The 26,395-nt window shown below is 35.1% G+C and overlaps 1 protein-coding gene across 4 annotated transcripts in view; it reads right to left on the minus strand.

Moving 5' to 3' along the window:
• ZZZ3 (zinc finger ZZ-type containing 3) overlaps positions 1–26,395 on the minus strand; it is a 103,210-nt gene that overhangs the window by 38,546 nt on the left and 38,269 nt on the right. For 2 of the 4 annotated variants that reach the window (XM_079902071.1, XM_079902070.1), the window contains exon 1: positions 14,026–15,569. In XM_079902071.1, the coding sequence (XP_079758197.1) occupies positions 14,026–15,530 (1,505 nt within the window). In that variant the 5' untranslated portion in view covers positions 15,531–15,569. Of the gene's footprint in view, positions 1–14,025; positions 15,570–20,645; positions 22,547–26,395 lie in introns of those variants that run through there. The other 2 variants (XM_079902068.1, XM_079902069.1) reach the window with 2 other exon arrangements.

Raw genomic sequence — 26,395 nt, forward strand, 5'->3', positions numbered from 1 at the left:
CTCCACAATGGTGTAGCCCCAGTTGCTCCCTCTTCTCTTTCTCTCTTTGCTTTCACAAGTGATGATCAGCAGACCAAATAATTCAAGGAAGCCTTCTTTCTACTTAACAAAAAAATGGCAACACCACCATCACAGTACATCAACTTAGGGTAGTAAGAAAGGTTGTTCAAAATTAAACAGATACAGAACTATAGAATATAATCAAGGAGTAGGATGGTCTTTACACAGTATTATTTCCCAGAATTTTTTTACTATGATGACTAGAAAAATGAGACAGAGGAGGTACGGAGAGATCCATAAAATATTCTAAATCTTTAACAAAGACAGTAATGATTAAATCAATGTGAAGAAACTACATCATGTACAACAAACCTGGTCCCACCTTCAAAGAAACTCACAATCTAGGAAAGAAGATAGTGATAGATGATGCATATGCAAAATGGCTATAAAGTTTTTCTGAAATTCTTCAGAGCCAAGTTCATTAGTCACATTAGGTTCAGGTTAGTGAGGAATGAAAGAACATCAGTTTCATTACTTACAATTTCATTTCTGACACAAAGTATATTTATTTCTCCATGTTGTATTTCTGTACCAAACCTGATTAAGAAACCAAGTAAAAATTAAATATCCTTCAAAAATTATTGCCACTGAGGATATTCTGTAAGCTGTTAGAAACTGAGTTCCAAAAACATTTTGAGCATGATGGTTGAGTCCAGTAAAGTGAGGCACTGATATCTGTAAAGTGAAAGATGTTCTACTTATTTTTGCTTTTTAAATAAAACTTAGCAAATCAGTAGTACTACCTACAGTCACATGCTACCTAATATCAATATAACCACTATGTGATTCCTGTATGTCAAAGATCCCTTCAAATTAACTAATATTTTTAATCACATATTTAAAAAGAAATAACTATAACACGGAACCTTCCTGAAGGCTCCTAAGTCTACATGCGTTATACATTCCTGAGTGCTCTTTATTAACAATTTTCTCTTAAAGAATTCTCATTAATTGGCTAGGCATGTTTCCCATCCTTGCCCTTGCAGAAACCATGATTCCTCTCCCCCAAATCATTGGTTTTTCTCTAAATAACCAGTATTCATATTTATTATCATTAGCATTACTGGCTTCAATTTCCCAGTATGAAGAAAATTCACAAGTCTCTGATTCCTAAGATCCCTTTGGTGTTCTTCTTAAGAATGATAGTAATACTTAAAATGTCAGTCTAGGGCTTCCCTGGTGGCGCAGTGGTTGAGTGTCCGCCTGCCGATGCAGGGGACACGGGTTCGTGCCCTGGTCTGGGAAGATCCCACATGCCGCGGAGCGGCTGGGCCCGTGAGCCATGGCCGCTGAGCCTGCGCGTCCGGAGCCTGTGCTCCGCAATGGGACAGGCCACAACAGTGAGAGGCCCACGTACCGCAAAAAAAAAAAAAAAGTCAGTCTAATTATAATAGATCACCATGATTTGGCTAAAGTAACCCAAAGTTGTTTTCACTGTAAAGTGAATGCCAGCTGAGGCCAACAGTTTCTCTCAATGTATTATTAGGATTCTATAATCCTGACTTTGAGAGAGAATCTACTAATATTTTTTTTTAAAACTCCCCACTTAAGCAAAAAGTTAATGATTAATAACTGACTTTTCCTTGTTAAAAACAATGATTTTCATATTTTTGTACCAAGCAGCTCTACTGGTAAAAATAAAATAAAAATTGTGGCACATGCTTCCAATATATGTATACTTACTTATAAATTATGTTTTACTGTACTTATTATATACATTATAAACAAATACAAAGAACTCCCAAAATTCTTAAGAATAAGGAAAAATACATATAAATAGCATTTTCTTCCTATCTCCCAATGGATTTTCTTGAGCATCCTCTGGTACGCACATACCTTATCCATACTTTGTCATTCTTTTTACTGTGTTAAAATTCACATAGTAAAAATTTCACCGTTTTAACCATTTTAAAGCATACAATTAAGTGGCATTTAGTACATTCACAATGTTGTGCAACCATCAGCCCCTAGCAACCATTAACCTGCTTTTTATCTCTGTGAATATGCTTCTTCTAGATATTTCACATAAATGAAATCATATAATATGTGACTTGTTGTGTCTGGCTTCTTTCACTTAGCATAATATTTTCAAAATTCATCCATGTCGTAACATGTAAAAGTACTTCATTCCTTTGTATGGCTGAATAGTATTCCACTGTATTGATAAAACTTCATTTTTTAATCAATTCATCAGTTTATGGACATTTGAGTTGTATCCACCCTCTTACTACTGTGAACAGTGATGCCATGAACATCTGTGTACAAGGGTTTTTTACCTGAATACCTGTTTTTAAAAATTCTTTTCAGTATATATCTAAAAGTGGAATTGCTGGATCATATGGTAATTTTATGTTTAATATATCAAGGAACTTCCAAACAGATTGCTACAGTAGGTGTACCATTTTATTTTACATTCCCACTAGCAATGTACGAGGATTCCCACAACCCATTTTATAGATATCTAACTGATCAAGAATACAATTTGACCCAAAACACCAACTGGTCTATAATGGGCATGTTTTGACCACCTACATTGCCCACCAACCTCTTTCCTAGAAGATATCCTTGCAGAAAGGATATGCCACAACAGACTGTCTCCAGCTCCACCCTACCTCCCTCCCACAGTAATTCCACCCCTGACCATTGATAATTTTGCCAGGGATAGAAACCTGACCCAGGAGAGTCCATCTACTGAAAAGTCAATAACCAGGTTCTCTTTAGAGAATGTGAGAAGCAGCTCTGCAGAATAAAGATGACGCAGTGTGGGGATCAGGACAAGCACAGTGGGAAGTCATTGCCATTCGCAAACTGAAATTATGGGGGAAAGAAGGCAAAAAGTGTGCAAAGAAACATTGGTAAAGAGAAAAACCACAGTCCGTGCTGCACAAAGAGAAACAGAGGTAAGAGAGTATAATCTTGGATACTGACAGGTTATAATTTCATGAGGCTTGGTTAGACTTTATTTCCTGACACTGGATATTCATAAGACTGTCTACTATTTATTCAAAATAAACTTTTTTTTTATTTGACATACTTTGAATGGGTTTCTGATTCCTGAAACCAGCAAGTTCTTACTAAAACAAGCTCCGACAACCTTGACTTTATTTCTCTCACTAGTTTTAAATAACCTGAAGAGGTTCCTTACTAATTAATGGATTTTAATATTTTGTATTCAAATTGAATACCTTTTGAAGAACCATACAAAGGCTTTCACAGGGAGTTTTTAAAAGAATGTGAGTATCATTCTTTTTAATCCACACTTTTATAGGCTCCAAATAATGCGGTTTTTTCCCTCCCTAAAGACTCCAGGTTTCTTGTAGTAATAAACCTTAAAAGATGATCTTTCAACTTGTTCCTAGTACCTGTTTTTCTAAATCTAATCAACAGAATTCTTGAGTTTTCCTTCTTAAATAGGAAGCTGAGTGCAACTGTATTGTGGTCAATATTATAAAAGTTGCACAGTCATCTAGAAAAAATCCTGACCAGTCAGACCAAGATTCACATATTTTCCCTACTCAAGAGTTTTAGATTACCCACTCTAAGAAACAATCCTCTGTAACATCTAAAAAGTTCACCTTCTATTCTGGAATTGCAAATAAATTAAAGTTTCAAATAATTGCGACAAGCTAGTAATTTCTAGTTATAAGCTAATACTCTAACAGGCAACACACCTCAAATATAAGCAAACTACAAATCTGTTAGGGTATCTAATCATTTCACAATAACTTCAAAGGCACAGGATATGTCTTGTCATATTTAATTATTTCTAGTATCTACTCAAAATTATGAGTTTGTACAGAGAAAGGTGGATAATAACCTCTGATGAAAATCTTTAAATAACAGGACAGACACACATACATAGACAGGGACACACATTTTCTTTCAAGTCCTTCAATTCAATAAAGACAACCTCAACCAAATTCTTATCATTCCATATGCTTTCTAAAGGCTGCTGGCAAAACTCTAGATTGTAAAAATATATCTGAAGCCATATAAAACATTCTGATCATACCAAACTTGTAAATTTGTTTTATAATACAATGACTTCTTCTCTTTGGGTCTGGTATTAACAACTGAATTTACTTTTTTATGTGACCATGTAAAAACATTATTTTAACCAGGTACTGTGTTCAGACAACCATCCCTGATCACGAGACACACCCTTTTATCTCCCCACCCCCTGCCATTATCTCTTCCCAGTTCCTGAGTTTAGTGAACTATGTGAATGATTATGCAGGTTATTCATTTTTTCTTTTGAAAATTTAAATCCTAGATATTTTTAAGTAAAAAAAAGGGAAATCATCACTAATACTAACTCCATAAATTCAGAATCTTAAAAGTCAAACTAATGGCATAAAAAAATTTCTAGTATGAAAAGCATGCCAAATTTTTCTGACATTTTCAAAGCAGGATAAGGCTTGACGTATCAATGATGATACATCAACCGACTAGTAAGGCATGGACACCTCAAAGAGCTTGAGGTTCACTGTATGGTACATGTTTACAGGAAATCATAATTTGCTATGACAAAGAACACAAGGAGTAATTAATTAGTCATGGGAAGATATGAAAGCTCTCACAGAGAATATGATATCTAAACTGTGACAGCCTTCTCCCTTTGCAGACAGGGAAAGGAAGGTAACCAGGGCAAGGGGGTAAGAGTGGACTAGAGCAAGCAGTTAGGCATATGAGAAATTCTAGAGTGAAAGAATACAATCATCAAGGAACTAAAGGCTTAATCTGTTTCAAATACAGAGTGAGAGGCAGAAAGTAAAGGAGAATATTTTAAAATCATGCAGTAATTCATTTTAAGGAATAGGTTTTGGGGCTTCCCTGGTGGCGCAGTGGTTGAGAATCTGCCTGCTAATTCAGGGGACACGGGTTCGAGCCCTGGTCTGGGAGGATCCCACATGCCGCAGAGCAACTAGGCCCATGAGCCACAACTACTGAGCCTGCGCGTCTGGAGCCTGTGCTCTGCAACAAGAGAGGCCGCAATAGTGAGAGGCCCGCGCACTGTGATGAAGAGTGGCCTCTGCTTGCCACAACTAGAGAAAGCCCTTGCACAGAAACGAAGACCCAACACAGCATAAATAAATAAATAAATAAATAAATAAATAAATAAATAAATAAACTCCTACCCCCAACATCTTCTTTAAAAAAAAAAAAAAGAATAGGTTTTATTTTAAAGACATTTATGCCAGCTACAATACAGGAATCCATGGGGGAAACAATACACTCTCATCACAGAAAGCAACTGAGGAATCATTTCCAATAATCTAGAAAAGAGAAGATAGTGGCATTAATTTAAGATTAATTTAAGAAAGTGACATTAATAATAAAGAAATAAAGTTGAATCAACATTGGTGGGAGAGGAGGGTATGGTGAAGAAGTAACTGAAGAAAAATAGGAGTACATTTTTCTAGACTGGGCAAATGAAAGACCCTACCAACTAAGTAAAAAGATGGTGTTGTTTATTGGGTGTGTATGGAGGAAGCAACGATGAGTTCAACTTTAGACATGTTCCACTGAGTTATTGTGAGACATGTAAATGAAGATATCTTATAAACGCTCCAAAGTTCAAGAATAATCTGACTGGACATGTAAATTTGGAAATCCATCAGTATATAAGATGGCAATTTCACAGCAGTGAGAATGCCCAGAGAGCATGCAAAATATGAAGAAAGTAAACAACTGAAGCCTGAGTAGGGCCAAAAGTAAAGGGAAGAGCAGACAAAGAGAATTCAAAATCATATATACAGATAGACAGACATATATGAAACAATAATTAGAATTACAGAAATCAAATCATGTCAACTTTATAGATGAGAAAACTGACAACCACAGAAGTTAAAGACATTTACCCAGCTCCATAGTACCAGTTTAGAACAGTAATGGAAGGGGACTGGAACACTCCTCAAATCTAGTCCAACCTCTGAAAATAATTTACAAATAAAAATTTTTTAAATATTGAGATTCTACAATTAAACGAGTTAGCATTTTAAAAACACAAACACTGGGAATTCACGGGCAGTCCAGTGGTTAAGACTCCGTGCTTCCACTGTAGGGGGCCCAGGTTCCAGCCCTGGTTGGGGAGCTAAGACGCTGCATGCTGTGTGGTGCAGCCAAAAATAAAAAATAAGTAAATAAAAAGAAAAACACAAACATTATCTACTCATGATTGGTGTCTTAAGAAAAACTCTAATTTTGACAGAAAATGTTATATTTGTTGCCTTTAACCTGACTCTTCACACCCATATATATATTTTGAAGTGTTTATTAAGAAGCTACTTTAGGTTTTGATTGTAATCTTTTTCACTCCCACTTCCTACCCTCATTGCCAATAAACTTTTAGCATGACCCTTACTCTCTAACTAAAGTTTAAGCAGAGCAAAATAATCTTATGCTTTTATATTCTGAGACCTATTATTTAAAACATGATAAAAATACATTTAAAAATTATGGGGAAAGATAATGTGAGACAAGTGAAAAGTAGCAAAGAAAGAAAGAGTTCAGCCAAAATTTTTCAACTTAATACAAATGATAAAAATTACGGTACCAGGCAAAATAGATTTCTGCATAATACTCTACATTTAATTTTATTTAAGAAAAAAATATATAAAAGAAACTGGACTAAACTGATAGTTGTAAAAAGGGAACATTCATCATGGCTTTCTGAAAATATAATACAGAAAGTTTGGTCCAGCAAAAAGATCTGAAGGGTCTAAGAAAAAGAGCTAACTAAAATCCAGATACATTACATTACTCCTTAATCATTTATGGCTACCATTCTAAACCTAGTAAATAATGTTTCATATCTTCTTGTATGTCACTTTCTCTTTTACTCTCCTCCTGAAGTATATATCGACCAGTAACCCAATTTTTTACTTCTGCCTCAACCATAACAATACCTTATCAACACAACTAAAACAATGTCAAGTTTCTTTTTACCTTCATTCTTCAATTCAAATCGTTATTAGTCCAATTTCTCTGACTTAAGCTTCTTAGCAAAAGAAGTCACTTAAACTGATTTTTAAGGTATAAATAAAAACTAGGGACTTCCCTGGTGGTGCAGTGGCTAAGACTCCACACTCCCAATGCAGGGGGCCCGGATTCGATCCCTGGTCAGAACTAGATCCTACATGCATGCCGCAACTAAGAGTCTGCATGCCACAACTAAGACCTGGTGCAGCCAAATAAATAAATAAATATTTTTAAAAAAAACAAAAACAAAAAAACTAGCCCTCACTGTCACAGGAGCATCAACAAAAAATCATTTCCAAATGGCCAAACCGTAGGCTGGGCGTGAGTGTCATGAGAAGAAAACACACCTAATGTATATTAAAATTAAATCAGAGATTTTCGCTTCCGGTTATGACAGAGTAGCTAACACTGAATACCCTCCTGCTATACATAACTAGCAAACTGGAGAAAATATAGAAACAATTACTGTCAGACAATGGACAACAGGCAGAGCAGAACTATGACCTGTGAGAGAGGGCAAACAAATGAGCTAAGCCCTAGGATCACACTCACTTTCTACATAGAAGTACCATCAGTATCATGAAATAAGAAGGGGTCTGGATGAGCAGAGAGACAGAAAACAGAGTTTGGGCAAGCTGAAGCAGCTGGAATTTGTGGGACAGAGCACCAAAGAAGAAGCGAAACAGAAAAGGATGGAACACAGAAACCTAGAGTCTTTGGCTTGAACATAAAGCTGCACATATAAAACATGAGATTCCACAGGACCAAGCAAAGAGTAACTACCAGTATTCTCATGAGGCTAGCTAGAGTCATTAGGGTTTCAACTAGCCAGAGTAAAGACCTTTTTAAAAGAGACACCAGAAAGGCCATGGCATAGAAGTGAGGCTAAACTAGATCTAGAGCACAGGCTACTCTGGACTTCCCCCTAACAGAGCTAAAAGTATAAGCCTTATTAAGACCAAGCTTATTATCAAGTAAATTAACTGCCTGTCAGATCAAATTTCAACACTTTTTAAAGAAAGAACAAAATCCAGACAGTCAACAACATATTTACAATGTCTACCACACAAATATTACTAGATATGTGAAAATAAAATCATAACACACTACAGAGAATTCTATCTACTGAGAGAACCCTGAACAAATTACTCAGTCTCCTCTCATCACTTTACAAATTTCCCTCTGTTAAAACCAGAAATTAAAGAGACAAGTAGAAGCAGCTTTCCATAATAATGCAAAGGAAATGTGGTAGAGAGATTCCACTAAAGTAAGAGGGAGGAAGGGAGGAGGGTGGGGAGGAGTAGAACAGTCACAGACAGATCTTCCCACTTATTACTGTACATTATAATACCTGATGACGTGCATCATCAAAGAAACAGTATATATGGTATAGGCTACTAATACATAAAAATATAACATTTTTAGCCTACTATAAAAATTTACAGAAATAAAGCTCCTGCAACTAAAGGCTAAGCTTCAATCAGTCTCAAATAAATGATAATTATTTTAGATGGGTTTTATTTCTAATGAGTATTTATTGCCATGTATAAAGAAACAACTATTGTTTATTCAAAATTTAGATACCTGGTAACTTACATAAGACACAGCCTCCAAATCAGACAGGAAGCAAACAAGAAAACCCACAATTAAAAAAAAAAAAATTTCATGAACTAATGCTCATTTACTAATTCAAAAAGAAATTTCTCAGTGCATCTCTTAAAAATCATGAGACAATTCTTACAAGCTTGGTTATTCTTGGTTTCCAAGTTGAAAGAAAACTGAAAGCAATTAGAAGGGAAGGCTGAATTATTAGAAGGTAAGTACCATCACAGCACAAGTGACTAATGAAAGTCAACAAAAATTAAGAAAATCATAAGAAGCCAGAGAACTTAGAAAAGAAGCCACATTCTAAGAGCATAAAAAGCGGAGAAGCCCAAATCATTTAACACAGGTGAAAACAGACCTTCTGGCAGTGATGCCAGAAAAAGTATCACCACATAACCCCTGCCAGCAAAGATGACCCTAAATCAAAAAGAACAGATTAAATTACACTCGAGTATAAATATAGTTCAGTCACAGGCAGATAGTTACTTTTGGAAACCATTGACATTAGTTGAAATAAAAGATGTTGGTATTCAAAGGAAAAAACAAAGAATTCACTGAATATTTTGACTAGTCAATGGCTTACTCCACTTCAACCCAAAATTTTATACTTAGGACACTTATCTCCCTCCTCCCATTAATCTTTGTGTCAAACTACTGGGGCCAATCTGGCTCTTGTATTCCACAGTGTTTTCCCATGAGTTTTCCCTAGTAACTTTTGACTTTAATATACCTAATTGCATTCTAAACTACCCTCCATAAAGTATTTTTTGCGCATTATCCAAATCCTCTATGTAAAGTCAAGTTGTAGCTGTAATTTTATTTCCCCAGTTTACTGTACATGGGAGTTATCCTTCACAGACACACTAACAAAATGTTCTTCAAAACAACGAACACGGGCTTCCCTGGTGGCGCAGTGGTTAAGAATTCGCCTGCCGATGCAGGGGACACGGGTTCGAGCCCTGGTCCGGGAAGATCCCACATGCCGCGGAGTAACTAAGCCTGTGCGCCACAACTACCGAGCCTGCGCTCTAGAGCCCACAAGTCATGACTACTGAAGCCCCATGCGCCTAGAGCCTGCGCTCTGCAACAAGTGAAGCCACCACAATGAGAAGCCTGCGGACTGCAACGAAGAGAAGCCCCCACTCGCCGCAACTAGAGAAAACCCGCACACAGCAACGAAGACCCAACGCAGCCAAAAATAAATAAAATTTATTTTTTAAAAAAATGAACATGAAAGTATTTCATTCAATAAACAGGTTACTTACCTATAAGGCTGATTCTCTGACAGATAAAACCAAATAATTATGATTACAATTACAGAGCTTAAACTTGGGCTAACAAATTTTGAAAACTGGGTATCCAAGATCTGCTCCATTAGAGTCCTCAACCTAGAAATCCCAAAAGTCCATGGAATAAATCTTTATTGGATCAGGGAACCTAGTTCAGACTATCAACTGAAAGACAGAAGTTCTAACCCCATTTCTACCCAGAAGTCATCATACTTTAAGTAAATAACCTAAAAACCTTGATTATGAGTTAGGAAACAGGGACTGCCACCTATGCTGTCTATTTCCACCCACTAGTTGTGGGTGTCAAATGAGAAACTAGATGAAATTACTTTGTAAATTATGAAACACACTACAAATGTAAAATTATTTTATCCAGGGCCGGATTTCAACTCTAGTGCTTTCTAAGCAAAATCCATCCCTAGTCTTGGAGTTTTCTGGCCCTTTGAAAGAAATTACCTTGACAAACAATAAAAGTAGTCTCATAGGAAGTAGTGAATCTAGAAGAATTGATGAGGATTTTCCTATGTAGCTTCTGAAACTGATGAGGTATCAAATGATTCCTCATAAGCACTGTGCAACAGAAGGACATATAATTATTTAGTACATTAATGTTTTCAGAGAATCAAGTTTGAAACTACAATTCTTGTAATATTCCTTAATATGATTTGAAAACAAGATTTTTACCTGAACACTACATGAGCAACACTCTTAGATGAGCAATAACTATCTTACGCTTTCATTATCTAGAAACTTACAAATCAATATCAACATTAGCAATATTATCAATGAGTTAAATCATTTGTAAGACCTCAAAAATCTAGAAACCCTAAATCTGACTTTCCACCCTCTATCTGTTCATAAAAGCTTTCATGAAGCTATCCAAGGCCCTTCAAGTACAAATTTATTTAAGTATTCTTGTACAATGAGAATTCAGAGGCAACTGACCAAATCACATTTCTATTTGAAAATTTATTTTCCAGTGACTGCCTTGTGAATTGGAAGGAAAGCTCTGAACATTAAATCCCAGGACCTGAAATCTTCCATATCTTCTCTCCCTAGAACCAGAACTTCAAAATTTAGAGGTCAGTTTCAGTGTCTCTGATTCAAAATCACCAAAGGTCCATTCTCAAACAGAAAGAGCAATCCACAGTTTTAAGCACATGATTTCAGTTAGTCCAGCTTTTTAGGCCAAAAAGAGAGTCATTAGGTATTATCTACCGCTTTAACAGACTCTATCAACCTAGAAGATGAGAGTGTCTAGAGCTGAAGTATATTTCTTTTTGATTCCCCACCCCCTAATCTTTAAGAAGGCATATTCTAGTAAAATACTCCACAGCTGGAATCACACCAGAGAAGAAGATACTCTTCAGTCCCTTGATCACAGTGGAGTTCTCCATTTGGATAAATAAATACATAAAAGCACCTATGGGTTTATATGCTGGAGAAGAGGGATGGTATCTAGAGAGGAAACAGGGCAAGCACCCAAAACATCTGTAGGCTCATTTCTCTGGCCTATGGCCTAATTACCATGAATCGGGTCTAAGTCTAGGACTCGACATAGAATATCTTTTCAAACATTTAGAAGTGATTAGATGACCTTGTATATGATAGCCCTGCAAACAAGATGGATAAATTATAGGATGAATGCTAGGACAGAAGGTTGCTGATTAATTAATGTTAATTCAAAGAACTGTAACTGGAACAAAGAGCTATGGCCTCCTGGCTCCAGACAAAGAGCTACGTCACACTCAGTGTCTTCTATTCATAATATATTTTCTAAACTGGCCATCAGGAAGTACTCATTCCCTAGTGGTGGAGATCTGTGTGTGCAGGAGGACAATAATCCATCTACCCCAAGTGTTTTTTTTTCTTCTTTCTTTCTTTCCCCAAAGTACCTTTTAACATTTTCCAACTGCCAGAAATTTATTTGAGAATTAAAAGCACTAGACAGGTATCATGACGCTATTTTCAACAATGACAATTTGGGTAAAAAGAGTCAAAACATTTTCTCTAACCATCTCCTGGTTCTAGATAGGAACAGGAATTTTACTGGAAGAGATTACATGTGATATGATCAAACACCTCGTCCCAATTTTTCTTAAATTATCTTTAACCAAGATGCTAATCAAGATGCTCCCTCGCCATCCCACTTCTGCTGATCTGCTTCCTTTGGGGGAAAAAAAAGTTAAAAGTGAAAGGTCAAAGGTGCTATTTTCAAAAGATTTGGAAAAAGCAAAAAAGCAAGAAGGAATCAATTCTGTTGCCCAAAGTCACCCAACAAGGCACTAATTTAACTTGAGAACACTGTCCTAATAAAGCAACTATCATCCAAATTCCAAAGTACTCTGTATATCCTAAGGAACCCATGAAACTATTGTTCTCATTCTCAAATGTTTAGGAATATGCACCTTACTCTTCAAATGTTACGGCCACTATCTTTAGAGAATCATTTTATAGGAACATCATTCTTCAGAATCACCAGAAGAGCTCTTATCAAAAAAGTAACATAATGTACTAATGGGAAAATATTTTCCATGATTAATAACCAGTTGACCCTTAATAAGAGAGTACCTCTTTTGCCAAAGAAACAATAAAAAGCAAAGAATAGAATAGAGTATCATTTTGTAAATATGCATACTTCCAGACTTTTCGGTATTTCCCCCAAGACACATGCTCTGCTTCCTAGTGCCTGCAGGAAAAAACTCTACTTTTGAAAACTGATACATGATACTAATGGTAAGAACTCAATTTATCTCAAATTGAAAAAACTTCATTTATGAATTTTTTTTCATCTCAAACTGGACTTCAAACATTTCAAATACATGAAAATGCTAACAGTTCCACAAAATAAGTAAAACGCTCAGATAAAATGATCTATGAAACACAATATTAAAATGCTGTTTATAAAGAAAACAGAAGAAAATTTTCAGAAAAGAGACCTATGCTAAAAGGCCACCATGTTATCATGTACAAATCTAAACTATCTATAATGCGTGGCAAAAGATTATTATATTCTACAAGGCAGGATTTGATACTTTCATCCAATATATAGCAGGATCTGACAGCTGCCACAACAAAAACATTAAAAAGGTTCCTCAAATAAGTATTTTTACACAGTTTATATAATCTGATTGTGATATTTATTCAAAAGCCTACTCTGTAAAAGTAAACGTGATTAAGTCTATCTTTTACTATTGCTGATCATGATATTTATGATAAGCACTTTTGTTAACAGTTCCTTTCACGATTTAGACATAGCTCCAATTCATTTGTTATTGCCCAGAGTACTGTAAAGAAAATCTAAGCAAAATCGTGATAAATCTGGACATGGAATTCTTTATTTTAAAAAGTACCTTTATCACAAAGGTTGAGAACAGATAGTATTTTAAGATACAGTCTCCCCTTATAATTTAGAATCAGGAAAATAAAGAAATCTGTCTCAAATGCTTTATGTAAACTATAGAGCAGACTTAACTCTTGCTAAGCTAATTACAACATACAACTAGCTGTCACAGTATTAACAGTAATATCTACTTCTCTACATCACAAAAGTCAAAGATGATGCATAAAGCACATTGTTTAAATCAAAAGTTTTAATTGGAAATTAGATGTAAATAACTAAGATAAATGTAGATTTGTAGCCTGCCAGATTTCCCTTATTTGGATGATGTTTATTCACTCATTAATTGTTCTACATTATGTGGACACCATATACACTTCATAAAGCTCTACAAGTGTACTGTGATAACTAAAGATGTTTCTATTTTATAAATTAACTCAAATAATATAAAACTTATTAAAAAATAAAAACACCATCAACCATGTTTCCACATGTCTTTTCTAATTTCAGATGTGTGAAATCTTAAAACTAGAAAACCATAACGCCATTGAGAAGGCTAATAAAGCTGGATGTTAGTCTTTTTTTGGAAAATTTTTTTTTAAGAGTTGAGAATATCATTGTGTTAAACCCAAAATTTCAGCTAAAGCATTAATTTTAGCTGTAATAAAAATGCTATAGACATTATGAATAAATGAAAACTTGGGGAATAATAAACAAAGCAGAATTCATGGTTACCATATTTACACATACTCTTTGTTGTGTTTCAGTGCCACATGATCTGATTCAAAGTAATAAACATCAGGATCATCATCTTCCTCTTCTGTAATGTGCGGATTGGCACTCTCTTTGGCAGATGGCAAATGTCCAATATTGAGTCTTGCCTCTGAGGATGGCTTACTTAGTCCTTCACTCCCATAATTTTCAGAGTCACAACATATGCCTTTTTCATTGTGAGAAATTTCATCGGGATTTGTGACAGACTGACTTATATTATCACTAACAGGTGCATTTGTTTCACTGGGATTAAGATTATTCTCCTCAAGTTGTCCATTTTCTCTGCAAGGAGAACTGTTTTTAGTGGGACTACCTCTGGTAGGGGCCGCCCTCCGGGGTGAAGTTCTCAGAGTATACCGATGTTCTTGAGGTTCTGATAAAGACATCATTTGAGCCGAAATACAGTCTAGAACAGAAGATGGTTCTGGTTCTCCGGAGACTGGCATACTCTCAAGACTTGTGTCCAGGGCGTTATTGGTGTTTTCATTACACTGCTCTTTTGAGGCACTGCTATCTCCCACCACATCTACTTCCTCCTCAGAATCCCTTAAAGATGAATGAATTTCAGAAAAGGGGCCTGTAGCTGGCTCAGTAGTCAGCTGATTAACATGTTCCACAGGCAGGCAGGCAGTTACTATTTTGTGGTCCTCCAACTTGACCTGCACTTCTGAATTTGTGCAAGGCACGTTATGGTCTATATAACTGTCCTCCTTCCTACTACCAAGGAACATTGAAGTGTGGGTATCCGAATCCCCATTTTCAGCTACTGATTTCTCCTGCAACACATAGGAACCAGTGCTATTTTGTTTAGTGTTCCCATCGGACTGACAGTCATCACAGTTTACAACAGCTGAATCACTGTCATCAACACCATTGACAGCCAAATAGCCCGTGATTTCTTCAACTACTGTAGAATTAAGTGGCCCTTCCTCACTGACATTCACCTTTTTAATTTCCCTTTTCTCACAATCATCCAGTATAAGACATCGACAAGCTCGTTTAGTCCCTTGAAAATCTGCATCATTGTCCACTACTGTACTCCTCTGTTCTACTGACTCCTTGTCTGATTTTATAGGTGAATCTTCTTCTGAACTGTTTGGTGCTTCAGATCTAAGACAACGCTTAATTCTTTTTAAAACTGGTGAAACAGGTTCTGTTTGCCTTCTTTCACAATTTTCTACAGACTGCCTTTCTATGTTATCTTTTTCTGAAGAAGGAAGTCCTCTTTTCCTAGGGCTTACCCATGACTCTCGAGTACTCTGCTGTTTTATATCAGTAGTTCTTCCATTATTATTTCCTTTCTGAATTTGCACAGGCTCTGGTCTCTTCTTTGGTGATCTTGATCGTACTTGAGAATGAGAAGAGATTTCTTCAGGATGAGCAATGCTACGATTCCTTAAAGTTCTACCACAAAAAGATTCATCCAAGCCGTTTAACCCCACTGTTGATCTTGTAACACGAGTAGATCGGGAAGCAGCCATACTATGGCAAGTCCCTACAATACGGTCATCATGATCCACTCATTGGGAAACCTTCAAAAACGTAAACAAAATAATGAGAAAAAGGTAATAGTTAATACACCTAAAACAAAAGTATAAAGCTATAACTTTTTAATCCATGTATAGCCATATTAAATTTTGTGATATAATTATTTTATTAACATTTCCAAAAGTGATAATATTAGCTAACAATTATATGGCACTTAATACATTCCAGGAATCGTTCTATATGCTTTACATACGTTAACTCACTTAAGTCTAACAACAATTAGAATAAGTGCTTATTATCATTCCTACTTCATAAATGAGGAGATTGAGGCACATACAGTTTAAGTAATCTGTCCAAATTCACACAGCTAGTAAACTGCTGGGCAGGGCCCTAGATTCCACGCTCTTAACCTTCCTCGCTATGTATCTACCTCTCAGATATACAGGGGCAAAGCGCCCAGAAAGATCTCTCTCAAAGACAGGACTTCATCTTGGTTATTAAAATAATAATCTTGAATTTATATAGCAGCTATCATATAAACTATCCCAATCACTTCTCATGTTTTCTCAACACTTCTGGGAGGTAAAAAGACAGGCTCTGCTCTTTTTAATTCACTCTTACTAAAATGAGTTTCAGGTCAAATTCTTTGATAACAAACCACGTGGCATCCAAAAAAATTTGGCTGCAGTAGAATTTTTTATAACTAAGCAGATGAACAGAAATCGCAGTAGAATTTTTTATAACTAAGCAGATGAACAGAAATCACAACCGTAGCTTATACTTGCTAAGAGCAATACAGAGCAAAGCCAAGCCACCCTAGTCTCTAGAAGTAGAGCCACAAATTAGCAAGTGAAAGGAAGTATTCTAAAGAGGATAGAAGAAAAAGGGAAAGAAGCACACTGCCGAACAAATATTACATTTAAGAAATCAGGAATACACATATAACCCCATCCTTTCCTTCTTTGAACTCCTGAGTATATGTGTATGCCACAGTATTAATGCATGTTGAGGAGATGAGCAGGCTTTCTGGTGTGGATGCTTTGGTGCTTCTATAATACAAATGAGAGGGAAACTGAAAACTGCCCTGATTGATCCATTTGTATAAACTGAGCGATTCAGTGATTATTTTCCAAGGTTCTCCCAACAAGCAGAATTAAAGGAGCTGTTAAAATTTCAAGTCTCCATTCTTCTGCTCCTCCTCTATTTAGCTTTCAAAAGATACTTTGCCACTTCACTGCCTGACTTCAAATGGGGTGCAGGATGGACAGAGAAAAGAGGCCAGTAATGGTCGTAGTACAAAGCTGCACAGGAACCTCTTCCCTCATCCCTTTTGCCAGCTTTCCCACAAGCTCACTCTCCTATAACCCTCCAAATGCCATTCTACCCCTCTCCCCACAAATCAAATACAATCTCTCCTTTGCCTCAACTTAGAAGTATCTAACAGTTGGAAAGGTTATTAAGAGCTACAGAAGATACAGCAACACGGTATCACATACAAAAAGAAGAAACTGCCTTCTTGTTCCTGCCTGCTGACAAAATGAATAAAGTGAAGAAGTATCCTGTAAAATATGTAAGTCAGTTGAATTTAGTTTTGTTTCAGAGTATGGCATACTTCTAAATTTTTAATTAACAATTTTTTAAAACCTTACAAGACTCACAAAATCAGCCCTGGGATTAAAGTGTGAAAATTCTTTCTAGAGAATTCCATAGCAATCACATGAACAGTAAGTATGGAACATTGATCAGAACTTAAAAACAATGCTTTTCAAAGTAAACTTTTACTCTTTTGGGACTCATTAGTCAGACCTGATGTATAATTCTCTTCTGTTAAAATCTTCTTATCAAGATTACAGTCTATTTTTATTCACAGGTAATAAACAGTGAATGACCCATAAACATCCACTTTTAATTACAAAACTTTAAGTTAAACTTCAGATGATGTTTCAAAAGAGCACAAACTAAAAAGTATTAAAATCAATGTATTTGTTTCATGTATCCAAATCTGAAGCCTTCAAATTTGAAGATTACAGATTTTTAAATATTAAATACCTATGTAAATATAACAAACATAAGCTAATTTTATAAACTTTATTTATAAAACCTAATGCAAATATCTTTAATGCCAATTTGATTATATTCATGATTTATGGTTCAAAAATAATATTGGCAAGAGTAATATTTTATAAACACACACAAAAAACTGTTCATCTTTATTTTTAAAAATATGATGCCAATTGAGGGCATATAAACTTCAAATGATTCTGGTAACAGGCATTCCTAGACCTTTTCTCTCCACACCAACCCAAATGAGAGCAAAATTTCTGCCTTATCATTATTAATGAAGTAATCCTATTATTCGTAGTACCCAAAACTACTAACAAAGAATATATATATATCATTATAAAACACCACCTATAATGAGGGTCTGTTTTATTTCTGCACCATTCCAGTGATCAATCAAAACACTGATCAACATGAAATATTAAAACTTTTTTCATTTCTTTTGCTCCCTAAAAATATTTTTATTCCGTTCACAACTACAATGAAGTCCAAGTTTTAGAGTTCTCAAACCCTATGCTATTGGGCCATATTTTATATGAAACTGTTTTGTGATAAGAACCCTTGTGGTACCTCAAACTCTTGCAACTCAAAGTGTGGCCTGAACACCTGAAACTAACACAACATTGTAAATAGACTATACTCCAATAAAAAGTAAAAATAATAATAATAATAAAGAAACCAATAGGATATTTTTTTGTATAGAAATTTGGTGACTCATATTTACTGTCCTTAAAGTAAAGTATAAAAGTCTTAAAAAAAAAAAAAAGTGTGGCCTGAGAACCAGCACCATGGACATCTACTGGAAGCTTGTTACAAATGCAGAATATCAGGCCCTGCCTTAGACCTCCCAATTAATTTGATTCCCAGGTCATTAAATGTCTATTAGGGTTTGAGAAGCAGTGCCTTAGACCACTGCATCCAGACAGTAGTCTATTAAAATATATCAAGTTTCACACTAAATTAGATCATTATAACATATCCTTTAATTATTTATTCGATCCTAATAATAAAAAATTTATAAATAAAACCATTATCCCTTTGGCTAAGGAAGCACCAAATAGAGGACTATAAAAATCTCTTGCCTGAAATTAACATATTACATATACTTAAGGTATTAAATTGGTTAAAATTCTGAAGATTAGAGTTAAGTGAAATTTCAACACTCTTCCTTCTAATGATTTTTTTCTTCTGTTCTAACCTTTTTCTTCATTATCTTTTCTATTTTTGAATAAGCATTTATAAAGACACATATTTTCTGTAGTTATCTGATAAACTGAGTGTAAAATTCAATTACCGAAAAGAGACTAACAATGTTCCAATTATCTCAACCAAGTCTCAACATTGTTTTGCCATGCTGTGTAAAGTATTATAGACTAAAAGCAGTTGTCTTCCTCATTTTAGCTGCATAACAGAAGAGTTACTAAAGAAATTTAGTGAAGAGGTTTGGAGTACAAAATTATATTCCAGCCAAAAATTAGGTTGCTAAAGGAAGAGAAAAAAACTCATTTACAAACAAAGTATCTCAGAAAATACCCCTGCTAGTTAAGTAAATAGTTAACATGGTTTAAACATTAGCCAGCACCCAACTAGAACTGGTAATTCAATCAATCACTCTAGTTTTAGAATTAAGGGAAACTGTTAGTTAACAGATTCATATGGGCAAAACCCAATCTAGCAACTAGAATGACGTTTTTCCTATGTTACCCACAAACTAATGAATATGGCATTTTCCACAATAGAGGGAAGAGAATATAATCAATCACTAGAATTCCTCTCTTCCCCACCTTCGTGAGTTTTCATTCTATTGCAGGACATATCTCAGAAGGAGAGTCAACCAAATTTTACCCTGTCCATTCACATTAAGGCCCAAATCCTACCTATAATTCAATGTCTCACCCATTTATTTACTGCTGAACTACCCTCTCCCAAATTTGAATCTACTTGTAGGATCTAATTATAGGATTCTCAAATATAATTATAGGATTCTGAAACGCTCTCTGAAACAGTATCAGCTATGTTTCAGATCATAAATTTCCAGCCCCTGTGATCACATCTGTACCACTGTTTCAGTGACTGAAAGTAAAATGGTCCACCTAATGAAACACTACTCCAGCTATCTATCACCTTTACTTTAGAAATCTCAAAAGATATTTCAAAGACACTGCCTGTAAGCTTTTTTTTCCACTATAATTACTGAAGTAGTATGGTTTATTTTGGGAATTGAAGGACTGGCAATCCTTCATTAACATCAATATTCTAGCTGATATTTATTTAGTTTTATTAAGTGAACAATTTTTAGGAACTGGTCATGATACCATGTAGACAAACCAAAGCGAAAGGCAAAAAGAACAAGAGCAATTGCGAAGTGTTACCAATGATTCTTTTTCTATTTGTCTAGAACATAAACAGGAACTGTTTAATAACGGTTTAGGGACTATCCTTGTCATACAATTCTTTTAAGACAAATTTCTTCGCTGAGCAATTACCACTATTATCTATAATGTCAAAAGTATCTATAAGGTTAAAAGAAGGAGAGTGAGACCTGGGGACCTATCTATGTAATTCAACTTAAGGTTCTTAATATCAGTCTCTTTGAACCCTGGGAACTCTATTACATACTACCTTGATCCCCTGTTTAAAGGGATCTCTTCTTTCTTCCCCATTCAGAGAGGGGCGAGGGGGTAGGCAGAGAGACATAGATATAGAGAGAGCTGAATGAATATACACTTAAAAAGACAAGTGGGGAGAAAGAGAAGTCAAGGAATTTCATACTACCCTTGAATCAAAAATACCTAGAGTGTCAAAGAAAGGTTTAATGCTCTAGAGATTCCAATGTACTTTAAGTCACTTCATTTATCCCCTGTTGAAAAAATATATCATCCCTACGCCATTCCCTATAGCTCTGCGCTCCTATGAACAGCTACCCAGACTGCACAATTTTCCATGCACCGAAGGAAGTATAGAAAAATAACAAGCCTCCTCTCCTTAATTACAGGCAAACAAACAGACTATAGTTGTCTTCACTACTACAAAACTAAATAACTTACCTGTATAACCAAAGATCTATCATTGTGGAAATATTATCTCTTTTCCTTATATCCTGAAGGAGTTGGAGCTATGATCTAGAATAGAGCTTAAGCATCATGGTTTCAGACTCTCAGCTTCAGCCATGGAGAATACTAGAACTTCCTAAATTCCTTTCTTTAAAAATAAAATAATAAAAAAAAAGAATTAAAGAATCAAATTAACTTATGCTAAAATATTTTAGTAACATCTTTGGTAATTCTTGTTAACTTTGTAGCCTCAGATATATCAAGAAACTGGAAAAGGATTTTTAGAAACCAACAAAAACAAACCAAAAAGAGCTTGAAATATACTAAATCTTTACAACAACTCAGTATTATTTTGAGTCAAAATGTAACTCAGTTCTTTTCTAGAGTCTAAGGCAATATTGTTTTGATGTGACCCAAAGACTGCCCTTGATAAGAAGATTTCTCATACGGAATTTATAATCTCTTACTCTTATTCTAGAGGCCTTCCCAAAGTTTGGCTTTCAGGTATTTAAAACTAGGAACTGAACAACAAAATTAATTTAGATTATGTACAACAAAGAATCAACCAAGTCTTCTGCAATATATATACATTATAACTTTGGTTATATAAAGTGCTACAAGACTTTACAAAGGGAAATTTTTTATAAAGGGAAATTTCTATTATTTTTGGCATATGGATTTTCAACAAAAACAAAAACATAAGGATTTTCTGGCTTTAGTACCCAGTTGGCCAGATATTTTAATTAATCTAATTATAATCCATTTCTTGGACAGTCTGGCTAATTACAGTTTTACTTTATAATAATGTATTATGATATCCTTTTCAGAGAATCTGGATAAATGGGTTACTATGAGTGCCCATCCAAAAACAAGGAGGAACACCAGGAAAAAGACTAACGATGTTCATGATGGAAACTGTCACTTTATTATAAACATAAAACTAGATATTCTAGAAGTGACACTATTTTTGGTAAAAGATTGCAACTTAAAAACTAATGCAAAAAAATTTTTTAAATAAAAACTGATGCAATTATCAAGCTTTGTAAACTAGATTTACTGCCTAGAAAAAATAAATAGATTACAGTTTAAGTCAGCAAGAGGGCAACAAGGCTAATATCTAATATCTATAGATGCAACCTCTCCCAGATATGTCTTCTAAATTCTTGAAAAGCACAAGGTAGGAAAATTGTCTAAATAAAATTATTTAATACTACATTAAAAAATGTTCTAAATTAACATGAGGAGGGTGCACAGTGAAAAATGGTCCTACAAAAAAGTAACCCTTGACTTGAAACTTCACTCTTCTTATAACATTCGAATTGCCAACGCCTTTGTACTCAGCCCTGAAATCCTTTCACAAACATGGTAAAGCATTACACTGTATGGTGTATGGAGATGGTAGCAAACAACAGAGCCAAAGAGGATCCACAGTTTAGGATGTGTCTCTGAGTATCCGCTGGCACGCCCATTCCAGCGCTCTATCAAGTTCCAATCAGTCACGTTACTATCCTATTTGGGTAGGGTTTGCTGTTGAAACATCATCCATTATGATATTTGCCAGGCAAGGAGATCTGCAATAGTTATTTTCACAGAAGAACTGATACTTACAGCTGAGTCCTACCAGTATTAAGATAAACAGGATCATGCAGATGATTAGGCAGATTAGGCTTCTTAAAAGCCTAATACAGTGAAAAGGAAACTTCAATTACTTCTACTAACTAAAGCCCACTTGGCCTTAATTAAGATTACATTTTTTCTTACCTTTTTAAAAAGTGTTTCGCCTAGTATTTGATTCCCAAGCGTCTGCATTTATCTGTCATCACTGTTAATGTCCATGTTACACTGTGACTTCAGGTATTACTTATTTATATGGTTGTACTAGCACAACTTGATATCTGTGAAGGGAAACCACAATATAGTCACTATGGATGTGTTACTGTTTACAGATTTGTGGATAAAACTGATAATATTTCTTAACACACCACACACTGCATTTTCTAATAAATTTCACAAATAATTCCTTATATTTAGCTACAAAATATGTTACTTTTTAGCAGACTAAGATGATTTGTTAACACTCTTACAAATCCTTCTCACAGTACCCACATAAAATATTTCAAATTTAATTCTAAATTAAAATTCTTACAAGTTTTAGAGCTTCTTAGATTCCTTTTCTGACTACCAATGTAGACATGCAGATATATCTGTAATTTCTCAGACATTAATAGAAAAGTACTTTTTTGTGTTTTATAACAATATTAGGGAATAAATCTAGAAGCTTAAGAATGCAGTAAAAAAGATCATGACTTTCCCCTAAATGTGACTTTAAAACATTCTATGTCTTTTAAAGTAACATTTTTGTCTTGGTTAGATTATCCCTCTGTGACTAATCTGACCATATTATTTTGAATATAAATAGAAAATAAATGTGACAAAATAAGTGAAGAAACAAATCAAGATGTAGCTGTACAAACGTTCCTTAAAAAAAAGTAAGCTTCTTAAAAACATACACATGGTTGTAGGTTACAAGTCTGAGAAACACATCAATGTGCTTACAATGATAATGAAAAGCATTATATAAAACTTTAAGTCATTTCTACCCATTTATTATTGGAAAAATAAGCTAAAAAAAAGTCATATGTATGTCAAAGAAATCTATCAATGGCATTCTAAAATGATTCAGCATGGTGTACCATCCCAAATTCCAAAATCTACACAGAAAATGCAGATAGCCTTACATCTGTTTTGTGGATAAAATTTGTTACTGGAGTTGTCAACCTGACAGATGTTCTCAGTGAAAAGTTTCACTAAAATACAGTAGAAAACTAACATAATATCAATTATATTTAAATTTTTTTTAATTGGAGGAAAAAAAAATAGACAGCGATTAAGAAATACTAATACCTATCCTCAAACACTTCATTCCTATTATTTGTTTTCTTTTTTTTTTTCCCCCGCCACTCCACACATCTTGTGGGATCCTAGTTCCCCGACCAGGGATTGCACGTGGGTCCCCTGCAGTGGAAGCACAGAGTCCTAACCACTGGACTGTCAGTGCATTACCTCATTTGTTTTCAAACGTTAAAAAAGACTTTAGGAAATGCCAAAAAAAGTTAATACAGATCTAGGTATTCCTAAATTTAAAAGTTGATATAAATTCTCTTGTAACAAGCAAGGAGTTAAAATAGTCAAAACTCTTCTTATATTCCCTACATAGCAGTCTTCATTTCATTCACTACACATTTCATATTTAAGATTCTGCACAAATACTATATGCTTTCTGGAGCAGAAAAGCTACTTAGAATTGTGACAAGCTACAATAATTTTTAAATGTGAACTATTTAAATATATAACTTACTTCCAGAAGTTTAAAAAACTTAGCTACTTTGTCTTTTGAAACGCATACAAAATAGAAAACCATTTAAATCCCATTCCTAAGGGCTTATTTATTCTTTGCCACAGAGCTTTGCTTGTTTTCACGTACTAACAAAATTCATTGACTATTCAAGAATTCCAAAAGCAAATCCAGAAACCAATCTTGACTGAAAAGAATTACTTTTCCTACCATTTGCAGTCTAACACTAGTACTACTGTGTTAAACAGATTACGGATCTCAGATTCATGGCACATATGAAATCACTTCAAAAGACTACAGAAAATCTCACTAGAAAATATATCAGTTCTACTAATATAGCAAAGTTATAAACCACACAACATACTATAAAAGTAAAACAGTGACATCCAAGCTAAATGCAATCTAAATTATAAGACACTGAATTTTTTTTTTTTTTAGTTTTATAAGACCTTGGGGATAAAAACTCAGAACAAAGGTTATAATATAGATTCATATTTCACACCCAATTCTTCAGTTGTTATAAGAAAAATACTGAACACATGCACTGCAGTACACTATGGCTTTAAGTGATTTTAAAAGAAAACAGAGAGAGGGACATTCAAAGCTGGTTGTAAAAAGCATTAAGATAATGGTCAAAGACAAAAATACTTTTTCTAGACAATTAAGTTTATCACAGTTACTTGCTATAGAGAGCTGAACCGAATTTTCACTTGGTACAAAGTATGACCAAGAAGATCACACTTTCCTGGCTCCCTAAATTGTTTGTAACCACAGATGCAGTGTCTTGGATGCCTCCTACAGATTTCAGAGATAAGCCTATTACATAGTCAACAGAAAGGAATAGAAAGAGCATCAGATTTGGTGGAAGGAGAAGGAAATATGATTCTCTACCCACCATCAATAATAACTGTTTGACCAAGAGAAAACCACTTTGCACTTCTGCATTTCATTTCTTCACCTATAAAACAGGAGACATAATACCTGCCAACTACATCTCAGGGTTACTATGAAGTTCAGTAAGATTATACCTGCAAAGCAGGCAAACTTTAGTGTGCCTAGGAAATTCCTGGAACTAACTGCCCCAGAAATTCAGATTCAGCAGTTCTGGACATGCACACATAAATCTTTATTTTTAATTAACCACTTCAGGTCATTCCAATGTAGGGATCCCCCAAAGATGAGGCTCACCCTTTGAAAAAAAAAATTCCATCACTTTCTTCTGAAACTTTAGTGTTTGTAAGCATTACCCTAGGGGCTTATTTAAAATACAAATTTTTAAACCTCATCCTTAGAAATTCAGATTCAATAAAGGTGGGGCAGGACACAGAATCCTCATTTTTATCAAACACACTACAGGTGACTGAGATGTAAATGGCTCATGACCCATCCTTTTACAAACCCTGAACTAGATTCTTCCCCATACACGTTTCTCAAATCGTTCCCCACCTCTCTTGTGTCATCCATGACTAACATTAGGCCTTCATCACTTCTCACTTGAACTAACCCACATGACTTATAATTGGTCCCTCTACTTTAAGTCTTGTCCCTTACAAATGCATGGTCTACAGCGGGGTCTAAAGCGCACATTTCTGTCACTCTCTTATCTAAAACTTCCAAGGGACTTCCGCTTCTGGCCAAGACAGGGTAACAGAGATGAGATTTACGTTCCTATCCGAAACAACTAAAAATCTGGGCAAAATATATGAAAATGTTTTTCAGACACTGGAAACCAGACAATATAGGAGAGTGATCGATGAAAGAGAAGAAACAAATAAAGCAAAGCCCCAGCTTCCTGCTTGGAGAGTTTCCAAGCTTCAGAGTGAGGAGGGTGATCCCAGGCAAAGCAGTCTCCCTGATTTAAGAAAATGAAGCACAGAGTCTGGGGAGACCCAAGTAGCTAAGGTTCCCAGAACACTTGTACCAGAGAGGAGGCAGCTTCAGAGAGAGCAAGTAAGACCTCAGGAGATCTGCAGAGATCCTCCTCAAGTCTTGAGCTGAGCACTGATCAGTATATGCAGTGTATCCAAGGCCTGGAAAACCACTCTTACCCATAGCCAGGGGTATGTTAGAAAATGTGTAACAACCAAGGGCAGTTGGTGGTTTATAGTTCCTGGTTTGCAGGGTTACCAATGACTCTGGTGTGAATACTCCTACCCATGGCCAATTTCAAGCTATCAAGGAATAACACTGAGTGCAAAGATGGGAAGAGATACATGATAACACATTAAACATTACAGAATATTTCTAAAATAGTGATATAATAAATTACCACCAAAGCATCAAAATAGTAATAAGTAATAATATAATTTGCAAGTAATGAGTTTTGAGTATTTATCACCTTTATTCTTAATATAACTGATTTAACTATAAGTGTATATAATTTAATTCT

This window comes from Stenella coeruleoalba, assembly GCF_951394435.1.
Source record: "Stenella coeruleoalba genome assembly, chromosome: 1".
Classification (NCBI taxonomy): Eukaryota; Metazoa; Chordata; class Mammalia; order Artiodactyla; family Delphinidae; genus Stenella; species Stenella coeruleoalba.